This window comes from Syngnathoides biaculeatus, chromosome 18 (genome assembly GCF_019802595.1).
Source record: "Syngnathoides biaculeatus isolate LvHL_M chromosome 18, ASM1980259v1, whole genome shotgun sequence".
Taxonomy (NCBI): Eukaryota; Metazoa; Chordata; class Actinopteri; order Syngnathiformes; family Syngnathidae; genus Syngnathoides; species Syngnathoides biaculeatus.
Genome location: NC_084657.1, coordinates 11,361,805 through 11,372,579, shown reverse-complemented (window position 1 = coordinate 11,372,579; position 10,775 = coordinate 11,361,805). Strand labels below are relative to the sequence as shown.

The 10,775-nt window shown below is 42.1% G+C and overlaps 3 protein-coding genes and 1 non-coding gene across 4 annotated transcripts; 2 read left to right on the top strand and 2 right to left on the bottom strand.

Annotated features, from left to right (window-relative positions):
* Positions 1-393: 393 nt before the first annotated feature.
* Positions 394-1,915, bottom strand: LOC133492279 (cytochrome c oxidase subunit 7B, mitochondrial). Its single transcript, XM_061804375.1, has 3 exons — positions 1,500-1,915; positions 697-812; positions 394-587 (listed from the first exon to the last, which is right to left on the bottom strand). Exons 1-3 carry the CDS (start codon positions 1,636-1,638, stop codon positions 504-506), a joined length of 339 nt encoding a protein of 112 aa, XP_061660359.1. The 5' UTR covers positions 1,639-1,915; the 3' UTR covers positions 394-503.
* Positions 1,800-1,910, top strand: trnal-caa (transfer RNA leucine (anticodon CAA)). The gene is made up of 2 exons: positions 1,800-1,837; positions 1,865-1,910. It is a non-coding gene; the product is annotated as a tRNA-Leu (tRNA).
* A 257-nt stretch (positions 1,916-2,172) lies between the features above and the next one.
* On the bottom strand, positions 2,173-6,694 carry pgrmc1 (progesterone receptor membrane component 1). The gene is made up of 4 exons (XM_061804373.1): positions 6,669-6,694; positions 4,537-4,868; positions 3,036-3,191; positions 2,173-2,900 (listed from the first exon to the last, which is right to left on the bottom strand). The coding sequence occupies exons 1-4, from the start codon at positions 6,677-6,679 to the stop codon at positions 2,806-2,808; spliced, it is 594 nt and encodes a 197-aa protein (XP_061660357.1). The 5' UTR covers positions 6,680-6,694; the 3' UTR covers positions 2,173-2,805.
* Positions 6,695-6,752: 58 nt separating this feature from the next.
* Positions 6,753-10,740, top strand: rab24 (RAB24, member RAS oncogene family). Its single transcript, XM_061804372.1, has 8 exons — positions 6,753-6,887; positions 7,304-7,372; positions 7,509-7,587; positions 8,120-8,187; positions 8,272-8,371; positions 8,571-8,621; positions 9,902-9,961; positions 10,588-10,740. Exons 1-8 carry the CDS (start codon positions 6,771-6,773, stop codon positions 10,656-10,658), a joined length of 615 nt encoding a protein of 204 aa, XP_061660356.1. The 5' UTR covers positions 6,753-6,770; the 3' UTR covers positions 10,659-10,740.
* Positions 10,741-10,775: the final 35 nt, after the last annotated feature.

The following is a 10,775-nucleotide window of genomic DNA, read 5'->3' as shown; positions in this document are numbered from 1 at the left end:
GGGCAAATATGTTTTTCCTTTTATCATTCCCTCTACAGGTTGAACGCTTATGTAAATAAACGATGTTTTGGATGGCACAAAAATGTATATACACTATTTGAGAATTTCAGTCATCAATTTTACCAACTACTTCTAAAACCATAGAATAGAATATTAAGTAAAATCAATGATCACATTTTACAAAAAAAAAGTGCGCTAAGTACTTATTTTATTAAAGTTCTTTCATTTTTAAAATGTCATTTTTTTAACCCGAGTGGACAAGTGGCAGGGAATGGGTTGATTTTAACCAAATAAACATTGTGTTGCATTTTATCCATGAAAATGGTTTGTAAATAAAGTTTGATTTCAATTACAGTACATTCACAGTACTTGCAGCAAAGAAACAACAACAACTCTAGAATCACATTTATTTGGACAATATTGAAACATATTTACTCTTCATCTGTACACCCAGAAGTTTTATGCTTGGATCTCTACCATGGCGGCGGCTTTTTGTCGTCGTTTTACTCATCAGCCTCCCTCCAAGGTTTGGGCATGACCTTCCCAACGGGGGACAGATTCCAGGTGATGCCAGTCTGAGTCAACACCTGTGGGGCGAGAGTTAAAAAAAAAAAAAAAAAAAAAAATTGGACTCGCTCACATTTTCCGTATCGGCAACACGGAAGACTGCGCACAACGCGATTCAGTGACACTTACGTACGACCACACAGCCGTGCAAAAGGCGATGCCGCCGACCAACACGCCGGTGCCATACTTGGAGTGGAAGTCCTGCGGAACGGTGGATCCATGCCTCACCTGGCGTGCGGCTTGACCTGGAAGAAACGAGTTCATTACACGTGCATTTAAAAATAACTTTGCCTGAGGAATGTCCCCCTGCTAACTTTATGATAAACATGTCGAAGTGAAGGTCTGGGGGGGCCACATTTGCTTTTGCAGCATCAATTTATGCGAGCTGCAATAGCAAATCATTTGCATCGACTGCGGTGATTTTTGTCAAACTAAAATCTGCATCACAATTTCAAAAGTCGCACTTCCATTGATTTCAAAGGGGGAAGAAGATTGTAGGGAAGAGTTTTAGTGTTACGAGGGTGCCAGGCAGGTGGTGAAACGATCATGTTTATGAATGGAACATTTAGTTTAATCAGCAGGAGAAAGGACAGTTTTACAAATGGGATATAGTCAATTTATGACTTTTCAAATGCAGTAGTTGTACACAACAACGCGGATCCGGTAAAACTCACATTTTACATTCCAACGTTACAGGGGAAAAAAACTCAAATGAAGTGTCAGGAAATGTCACTTTCTATAAAACGCATACATGTAAATTACAAAATTAAAGCTAAGACTAAAACAACATTAGCATTAGCTGACTGTTAGCACGCAGACCGCGGTCACCCACTCGAGTACAAACTCACAGCCAGCAATAACCTAAACGTCTCATGAATTTTTCAACAGTGTAAAAAAAAGAAAATTTATTCAGATCCCACAAGTTGGCTTACCGGTGATGTTCAAGGCGGCTTTTGCAAATCTGTACATGTCTCTTAGCCTGGTGCGTACGATACCCTTGAACTGCGGAAATGGGAGATGGCCGGACGGGAGCAAAAAAGCCGGAAATGACGCATTAGTGTCAAAGCGCATGCGCTATGCCCTGAGAACGTACAAAAAAGTGTGCTGTGTTACCCTTTTGGCCATTAAAAAAAGAAAATCATATCATAATCACATATATGACCTCGAGCACAGGATGACCTCCCCGTACACATATGATAAAAATTATACTGCTGGCAGGGCAACGTATCAGTGTCAGGATGGCCGAGTGGTCTAAGGCGCCAGACTCAAGGACTGAACTCCTTCCGGTTAGCGGGAATTCTGGTCTCCGAATGGAGGCGTGGGTTCGAATCCCACTTCTGACACAAACCTTTTTTTTTTTTACATCAAGGAGTTCAAGTGTTGATTCACCTTTTAAAAAAAATTACGAGTACAAACTGCAGTTTTATCAACGTTTTGTCATAATTCAGTAAATTATGCTAAAACTGCACTGTCCTGTGAAGTAAAGGTGATGTAAATGTCCTTTAAGATCCCATTGTTTTATTATTAATCGGGATGTGCAAACTGTTCAATTCTTTATATTGGTCTTAATGTTTTTATAAAGCTCATAGCTTCTTTACAAACACATGAATTTTCATTTTATTTTATTTTCAGGAGCTGGGCTCAGACGAACGGCACTTCCGTTCATTTTGATGGGTGAAAGTCGATTTGAGATACAAACGTTTCGAGTTGCGAGCACGGTCGCGCAACAGATTAAACTCGTATCCCGAGACACGACTGCAAGAAAACGCCGCGAAAAGAGAAATGGCATTATTTATTAAGTGGATATCATTTCCAGGCCGACGGTATTATCACAGTCTGTATGTACAAACCTTAGCGAACGACAGTTATTGATGAATTTACATGAATGGAGAGCAGGTAGTGTCGTAATTGGAATGAAAAAGAAAAGCGTGATTTCATATGAAAAGATTACGCTTGGTCCATTGCTTACATTTGCTCTGAGTGAGAAGCCCCATCCCCCAGTGCCCCCCCCCGTACAAAGTCATCCGTGACTTTGGATCAACGTGAACGTACTTATTCGGAAAAAGATTTGCAAAACAGTACAACGAGCCAGTTTCTGGGAACTCCTCGAAGGCGGCGCCATAATTTTCGCGTGAGCTTGATGGCATTTCAGTAACAACAACCAAAAAAAAAACGATAGCTCAATAAAGCGTTTGCGCCACCCCCCAGCCACCGCTACTCGGCGGGTTTTGAAATCTTTTAGTCCGCTTTCTTGTCCTTCCCTTCTTCGTCATCCGTGTACTCCGTCGGGTCCTCGCCGGGCTTCAGGAGCTTGCCGATGTAGTCGTATTTAACTGCGAAGGCAGGATATGAGACAAATATTCAGAATTTCACACCTTTAGCTTTTGTGGTGTGAAAAGATTTAAAACAGGGGGGGGAACCAATAAAAATGACTATAAATGTCATGAGACCATCTTTGCGGCACTCACACGTGAACTGCGCCTCCCACTCGGAGAGGCTCTCTTGCTGCGCGGCGCTGAGGTCGGACAAGTCGTCGTGTTGGTCTTTCAGGGCCTCCTCGCCCAGGCAGAACGTGGCCAGGCCTCGCGACGCGTCCCTGCCGGCGAAGACGCCGTACGGCCCCTCTGGAAAACGCGGGACGGAAAGACTTTTTCATGGCTTGTACACGGTGGAACAACTGGCGAGAGCGCTGGCCTCACAGTTCTAAAGAGCGGGGTTCAAATCCCGGCTCTCGCCTGTGTGGAGTTTGCGTGTCCACGTCCCAAAAACATGCAACATTAATTGAACACTCTAAATTGCCCCTAGGTGTGATTGTGAGTGCGGCTGATTCTCTCCATGTGCCCTGCAATTGGCTGGCGACCAGTTCAGGGTGTACCCCGCCTCCTGCCCCTTGACAGCTGGGATTGGCTCCAGCACTCTCGCGACCCTCGTGAGGATAAGCGGCTCAGAAAATTGATGGATAGGTATACAAACAGCTGTCTCTTTGGAGCGCCTTGCCACCCATCAAGCGTGAAATTATACACGAGCAACAAAAAACCTTCAGAGGCGCAACAATTTATCCATTAGCCAACAGCTAATCTGCACAATATTTTGATAATCGATAAATCGTCGCATCCTCAGAATCTCAGCCTCAACAGTCAATATTCTCACAGGGTCTGGCCATATGAGCCCAGACTGCCCGCGCCACATCCACGAACCCCCCCCCCCCCCCCAGCGGAACCATTTTTATTGTCTTGCTGTATTCATTCCTCAGTTAACCAAGTTGCCATGGTAACAAATGCCACAGGAAACAGTTTATGAGATTGGGTGACCTTCGCTCATTTGGACCGGACGGCCTAATTTCAGGAACACATAAAAGTGGGGGTATTAAATTTTGCTAAAATTCTTGATGCTTGGAGGTTTTTCCACCAAAGAACTGTTTAAAAATGTGGTTGGGAAATGCTCATTATGTCTCGTTTTGTACTTAATACTCACAGATGGGAGTAATATTAAGTAATGGGCGTGTAGTACGATGAAGAAGGGGGGGGGGGGGGACACACACACACAACATGACAGCAGCGTGATCTCAATGCCGGTCAGAGGTTACACGCAACAGAGATTACAAAACTGAGATGAGATAAAAGTGAGGTCGGTCCCGCTGGGTTGCAAATATGGAAGAGCAGCGCAGCTCCGGGAATCACGCAAATTGCCAAATTTCCACCAAAGAAGACAAATGTCACCAAGCAGTTGGCGAGAACCCACTTCAAAACACGACCGATGACTAGTTATTGAATTATTATCGTTGTAATTTGTCTTCCGCGTAGGCGATCTTCGGTTTCAAGGCTGATGGCGGGCAGAAAAACCCGAATTGAGGATTGTCGCACTTTGTTTTTTTTTTATGTTGCTTCAGCGCGATAAATTGCCGTGTTCCGTCGGCGCTCGAGGTCCCGATAAAGCATTCGGCTGTCGCAAATGTCCGGTAAATCTCACCCGGCCCGTAGAACTTGCTGCCCCTGGTCACGTCGAAGACTTTCCCATTGACAGCCATGAGGATCCTGGGACTCTGCACTCCATCGTAAGGCTTCAACTCTTCCAGGGTGAAGTCTCTTTTCTTCAGTTTGGGGAGAGGCTGCTCCGCCTCGTCCGGCTCCGGCGGCTTGTCCCCGCGGAAGATTTTATACAGCAGGAACAGGCACAAGGTGAGCAGCGTCAGGTTCAAAGGGGACGTGAAAATCTCCTGTAAAATTCCACCTGAAGTTGTTTCGTGGTCTTCTGCTTCGGCCATGTTGCGTCGAGCCGTGTTTTCGTCTGTGTGTGCGTGCCTGCAGATAGTGAGAAGTGATGAGTTGTCAGCCAATCGCGGCTCTCGGATCTGTGACGCCGACGCGGTCTTGACCAATCACATTTGGCGACACGCTTGCCAAACTCGTGAAATTCGATAATTCCGAATAAATGTGTTAAATTAATGGCGTCGTGCGAGTCATGGACTAATTTGTGTCTTTGTGAAAGTCATTATGAATATACTAAATGTCTTTTGATATGTTGTGCTCGAATAATTTCTGAGAAAAGAAAATCGTATTTTCAATGGAGAAGTGTCGTTTGAAGTTCTTGATAAGAACTTCAAACTTCAAACACCCCCCAAAAACAAAACAAAACAACGCTGTATTTTTAAACCTAAATTTGGTCAGCAAATTGTATGGTGCTGATGCTTATGTTAATATTTCCCCTCATCTATCTAAAATATCCTGACTGCTAGAAAATATTTTTGCCGATTTTACAAAACTTTACAATGAAAATTAAATTAATTTCTTCCCTCCATAAACAAGCCGAGGAGGCGTTTTTAGTTCCTGCGCAAATCTGCGACGTTTGTCTTTTTCAACAAACTTGGCCAATAAATAAGATTATCCTGCTATTATTCCCCATATTACAAAACATTTCTCCCAAGCGCAAATGCCATATTTGATTTTAACCAATAAATAAACCAAATTATAATGCTGTTCAATTAAATATGAACATAACGGTATATATATTTAAAAAAAAAAGCGGTACGTGTTTTTCTAAGTGTTACAGAGCGAACCTTCCGAGTCCCACTTTATTTCTTCCGTCCACACACAATCCAAGGTGACGTGTTTATTTTTGTTCCTACCCGGACAAACAAAGCGGAATTCGAGAAATTACTCCCCCGAGCGTGTCGCGTGCTTCTTCTTTTAGCCGCCCATCATTTGACAACACTCCCGATTTTATCAAGAGGAAATTATCATTTTTTTTCTTAATATTTGGAACATTCTCCGGCGTATTCTGCTATTGCGCAACAGGGGAGGGCACGTTCGTGGCGAGCAGCCGGTTTACGTTAGTTTAGCTTAGCTTTCCGAGGCTGGGCTGAGATGACAAGCGGCTTTTGCTGCCACCTCCGCGGCCGGAAAAATAACATTTCGTGGACGCCGATTTAAGTGTCACTTTTACAGCTTTCTGTTGCTGCTGCTGCTCTTGTTATAGAAGCGACCATGAAGACGTGTTGTCCAGTTTAGCTGCTAGGTAAGCTCTCCAATTTTCCCCCAAACCAACAGCGATTAATTACGTATTTTCAAAGTGAGCTTCACGTGAGAACATCTAAAAAAATGTACACAAACTAATCAGGAGTATTAATTTTAGTCCTTGAGACTGTAAAAAATATATTCGTAATAGTTTACTTGGGTTATACTTTACATCATAATATTTGGGGGACGTGTATGAAGTATTCGAGTATAAAGTCACCCTGAGAAGATAAAAACTATGAAAAATAAACCAAACTATTTATGAGAAAAAGCTGGTTACTGTATTGTCGAGTTATAGTCTCAAGTTTAAAGTTATAATTTTACTTGAATTTAGATTGTTTTTTTTAGAGTGAAGTTGAAATATTACTACCGTCCATCCATGCATTTTACAAGCCGCCTATCCTCACAAGTGTCGCTGGAGCATATCCCAGCTAACTTCGGACAAAAAGCGGACTACTGGTCGCCAGTAAGCTGCAGGACAAAATACCAACAACCATCACCGAGCGGGAATCGAACCCACGCCGCACTAAAACAACAGATCATATCATACGCAATTTCACAACTGTAATCTGATTCCTTTCAATAAACCTGTTGCGCATCAGGCCGCAGGCCGGCTCTTCCTTCTCCGTTCACGTCATCCTCGCCGGTCCCGTTTTGTGCCCCCACGTCGACGCAAAGTGGTTGAGGAGGATGAGCGCCATGCGCGTGGACGCCAAGGTGGTGATGCTGGGCAAGGAGAGCGTGGGCAAGACCAGCCTGGTGGAGCGATACGTCCATAACCGCTTCCTGGTCGGACCCTATCAGAACGTAAGAATTGTCAATTGGGTCCCATTTACAGATTTTTGACATTATGGTTGCGAGTTTAATTTTTTCCAGGGGAGGGGGAGAAGGCTTAATATTACAACCTCACCGTCACGTGATGACATTTGATCTAAAATCAGACATTTTCTTTCACGAAAATAACCTTTTTTTTTTTTTTTTAATTTAATTTTTTTTTGACTATTCTCATGTTATTTCATTTGAATCCCCCCAAAAATACAAAATATTATGACTTTAAAAACTGATTTGAATAAAGTCAGAATATTATTTTTAGCCTTGAGTATGATTTTTTTTGTAAAAAATAAAGTTGTATATTTTTGGAGATTGTAATTTTCATTTAAAAAAAAATCTCATTGCTGTTTGCCATAATATTTTAAAAATGTAATCCCACATCCTCTTTACAGACTATTGGTGCCGCCTTCGTGGCCAAACCAATCCGAGTGGGAGACAAAGTGATCACGTTGGGAATTTGGGTGAGCCAATCACATTCATCACCACACTTACTGCGCAAGCAGCAGATTTTTCATTATTTTTTACCCCCCTCCACGCTCTGCATAATCATTTTTATCACGTGCCTGGATGTCCGCCCCCGCCGTCTCGCGCTACCAGGACACGGCCGGTTCAGAACGCTATGAAGCTATGAGCAGAATCTACTACAGAGGAGCCCGGGCGGCCGTCGTCTGCTACGGTAAATTCCATTTGCTAGCGGCCATATTGTTTTTTTTTTATGTTGAATGCGCTCATTTTAATTGGATTGAAAAACATTTTGTATGTTTTTTGTCTTTACAGTACTTGAAACATTGTGGATTAATATTAAATAACATGATTCATAGATATTTTTAATTTTTGTTTTTACATGTATATAGTTTTAAGTTTTCATATATGTATGTATTTTACATTTTATTTTAATAATGAATGTTTTAAGTTTTATTATCAGTATGTATTCCACTTTTTTGTAATGAATATTTTCATTCAGTTTAACAGTTTTGGATTCTGGTTTTTAGGATTTTTATTTTTTTTAACCTCTGGGGAATAAAACTCCCCCACTTTATCACGTATCACACTTAAGATTATTAAAAAAAATTGAGTTTGGTTCTTGTATTGACCCTCAAAAATTTTGGGAGGAAATCTCCTGCCTTCTGAGTTTTTGGGGTTCTATGCAGAAGCACACTTTATCTGCATCTAGTACTTATTTTTTTATTATTTTAATTTTTTTTTAGATCTGACAGACAGCAGCAGTTTCCAGCGAGCGCGTTTTTGGGTGAAAGAACTGCAAAAGTGCGAGGAGGTGCGAGAGCTTCTCAGAGGATGATGTGATCTTATCATGTTTTAATTTTTTTATTTATTTATTTATTTTTAAACGTGTCTGCAGCACTGTAAGATCTACCTGTGCGGTACCAAGAGCGACCTGATCCAAGAGGACCGGAGTCTGCGTCGGATCGACTACCACGACACTCAGGACTTTGCTGAAGGTGACAACGTAAAAAACGGCGCAAACTCAAAAAAAGGGGAAACTGGGATTTACCGTTGACACAAAAGTGTGAAATCAGGCTTTGCGGAACCGCCGAGCAGCTGGTCAAATGGCCCGATTGTAAAACGGTTCCTCTGTAGTCACTTCTTGAATGACTCGACTGTTCTTGTCTATCTATATATTTATTTATTTGTTTGCAGAGATTGGCGCGGAGCATTTTGAGACCTCAAGTAAAACGGGAAGCAACGTGGGTGAGTCACGAGTGCCCGCAGACGTGCCGGCTCATCTCATGTTTAGATTTATGTAAAGTGTCACGTTCCTTACACCCTCGCAAATAACGAAAATCAGTGAATTATTGATCCCGTATTAATGCACACTGTCAGCATGTACGTCAGTTCCCATATGATGGCGCTCACGAGGTAGTGAGGAACTGTTGCATTTTACATCTGGGAGCAGAAGAAGCTGACGTTTACCCACACGCTGCCTGTGTGAGTGTGTACCAATGACGTGGAATAAAAACTGGATAACGCATACATATTTAGCAGCATGTGGATTGGTTGAAACCAGTTGGCCGCCATCTTGGTACTCCCAAAACGTGTGGAGGACACGATTTACAGGTTGTATTATGGCGGGGGTTTTCTCAAAGTTAAGCATGTAGAGTTAAAACTAGTTGTTTGAGCTTGACATTTTTTCAGTTGTGGTAACATGAAGGATTTGTAATTCGACTTGGTAAGCCAAAAAAGGCGAATTGCCAAAGGAAAGACATCGAACACCGCGACTACCAAGAAACCTTGCATATTACCTAGGGCCCGATTTCAGTGACGTTAACTTTTCCCCAAATACGCTGTGAAGCACTATTATCATAACATAGCAAAAAAATGAAGCATTTTTTGTCATAAAAACATGATGAAGTTTGGGAAAATACTTACATGGCTTTTTCGCGAAAAACCGTCGGCCTATAAAGGTGAAGCGCAGGGTAAACAGTGAACAACAACCACCGGAAACAAAACTTTGTTCAAGTGAATTAAGCTAATCAGAAAAAATTAATAAAAAAAAACCTTTCCAAAGAAACTTTAAGTGTCAAAGTAAATCTTTCTGACTTATCAGTGGAATGTTTTCTCACAGCCACGATACCGGCGATTAACGCACAGGTCGGCGTGGTTGTTTTGGGAGTATCAAGATGGCTGATGGCAACTACAGTTTCATTCAGTTTAACAGTTTTGCATGTAGTATGTAAAAGTGCATGCTAACAGCGTAACTGGTGCACTTGTTGGACAAGTCACCCAACAAAAGTTGCAACTCTGTGTGCACCGTGGAGAGAATTTAAAACCTCTACAACCGGGAAAATACGGTAAATAATTAAAAAACATGGGTGACCAAAATTCGCAAGTATGCGGGCCGAATGGGCAGGCGAACACTGCATTCGTACGCTTCAGATTTCGTACACTTTTGTCAAATCCGTTTCAAAGTTTGACATGAAATGCATGCTGTCACGAATGAAAGTTAAACTCGAAACCTTTCGTTGCCACAGACGAGCTGTTCCAGAAAGTGGCTGAAGACTACAGCAATGCCACCTTCCAGTACATGACAGGTGAGCCTTCTCGTTGAGCGCAGGCAGCCTGAAAAATAAACGAATTAAGGTGGATTTTGCCGAGTTTGCCGCTTTTGGATGGGGACAGTGAGCGCGTTTGTATTCCACTCAATACGACATTTTCTGCATATTCGCAGTTAAATTGTGGTCTTCTTTTGTCCATTTAAAACATTTCAAAGGATTCACACACACACACAAAAAAAAAACGCACTGCATTATTAAAAAACTAATTTGTAAGATTACGTTGTTAAAAAACAGAATCACGCAATCATTTTTCATTCACAAATGATTTAACATTAATATACATTCCATGCTGTTGGACCATAGGTAATATAAACGTTTAGAGCAAATAGGTGGACAAGTAAACGTCCCTGCAGAAATTCCTGTTCTTGTATGAAAATGTGCATACACCCTGAGAACACGTTCACAGGAAATACAAGAAGATCTAGTACAGATCCCTGGAGAATTCCTTTTCGCTAGTGAGACAGCTGCCTTAGTCTTGGTCTACAGCAAATAGGATGCCTACACTGCATATTCATGGGGAACTTTGCGAGAGTGTAAAATGGTCTTAAATACACAAATACACGACACGTAGAAAACAAATCCAACGCTGTGCTTTGTTTCAGCTGAGGAAACTGGACTGAACCTCGGCCAGAAGAAGGAGTCGTACTTGTACTCGTGCTGCCACAGCAACTGATGCTGGAACAGGGGAAAGGAACAGAACACGACTCCCAAGGAAAAAGAACATAAAAACCAAGGAAGTGTTTTCTTTTGTGCCATGACCACGAGGGAACTATTTGGAGGAGTCTCTGCG

What these genes read in the sequence shown, in the direction of transcription:
- LOC133492279 (XM_061804375.1), bottom strand. Translation starts at nt 1,638, where the DNA reads ATGCGCTTTGACACTAATGCGTCATTTCCGGCTTTTTTGCTCCCGTCC. An exon ending in AGCCGCCTTGAACATCACCG is followed by an intron (nt 813 to 1,499) that starts GTAAGCCAACTT and finishes CGTTTCTTCCAG; the next exon opens with GTCAAGCCGCACGCCAGGTG. An exon ending in GCACGGCTGTGTGGTCGTAC is followed by an intron (nt 588 to 696) that starts GTAAGTGTCACT and finishes CTCGCCCCACAG; the next exon opens with GTGTTGACTCAGACTGGCAT.
- pgrmc1 (XM_061804373.1), bottom strand. An exon ending in CAGCAAGTTCTACGGGCCGG is followed by an intron (nt 3,192 to 4,536) that starts GTGAGATTTACC and finishes CGCGTTTTCCAG; the next exon opens with AGGGGCCGTACGGCGTCTTC. An exon ending in GTGGGAGGCGCAGTTCACGT is followed by an intron (nt 2,901 to 3,035) that starts GTGAGTGCCGCA and finishes CTGCCTTCGCAG; the next exon opens with TTAAATACGACTACATCGGC.
- rab24 (XM_061804372.1), top strand. Translation starts at nt 6,771, where the DNA reads ATGAGCGCCATGCGCGTGGACGCCAAGGTGGTGATGCTGGGCAAGGAG. An exon ending in TGGTCGGACCCTATCAGAAC is followed by an intron (nt 6,888 to 7,303) that starts GTAAGAATTGTC and finishes TCCTCTTTACAG; the next exon opens with ACTATTGGTGCCGCCTTCGT. An exon ending in CACTCAGGACTTTGCTGAAG is followed by an intron (nt 8,372 to 8,570) that starts GTGACAACGTAA and finishes ATTTGTTTGCAG; the next exon opens with AGATTGGCGCGGAGCATTTT.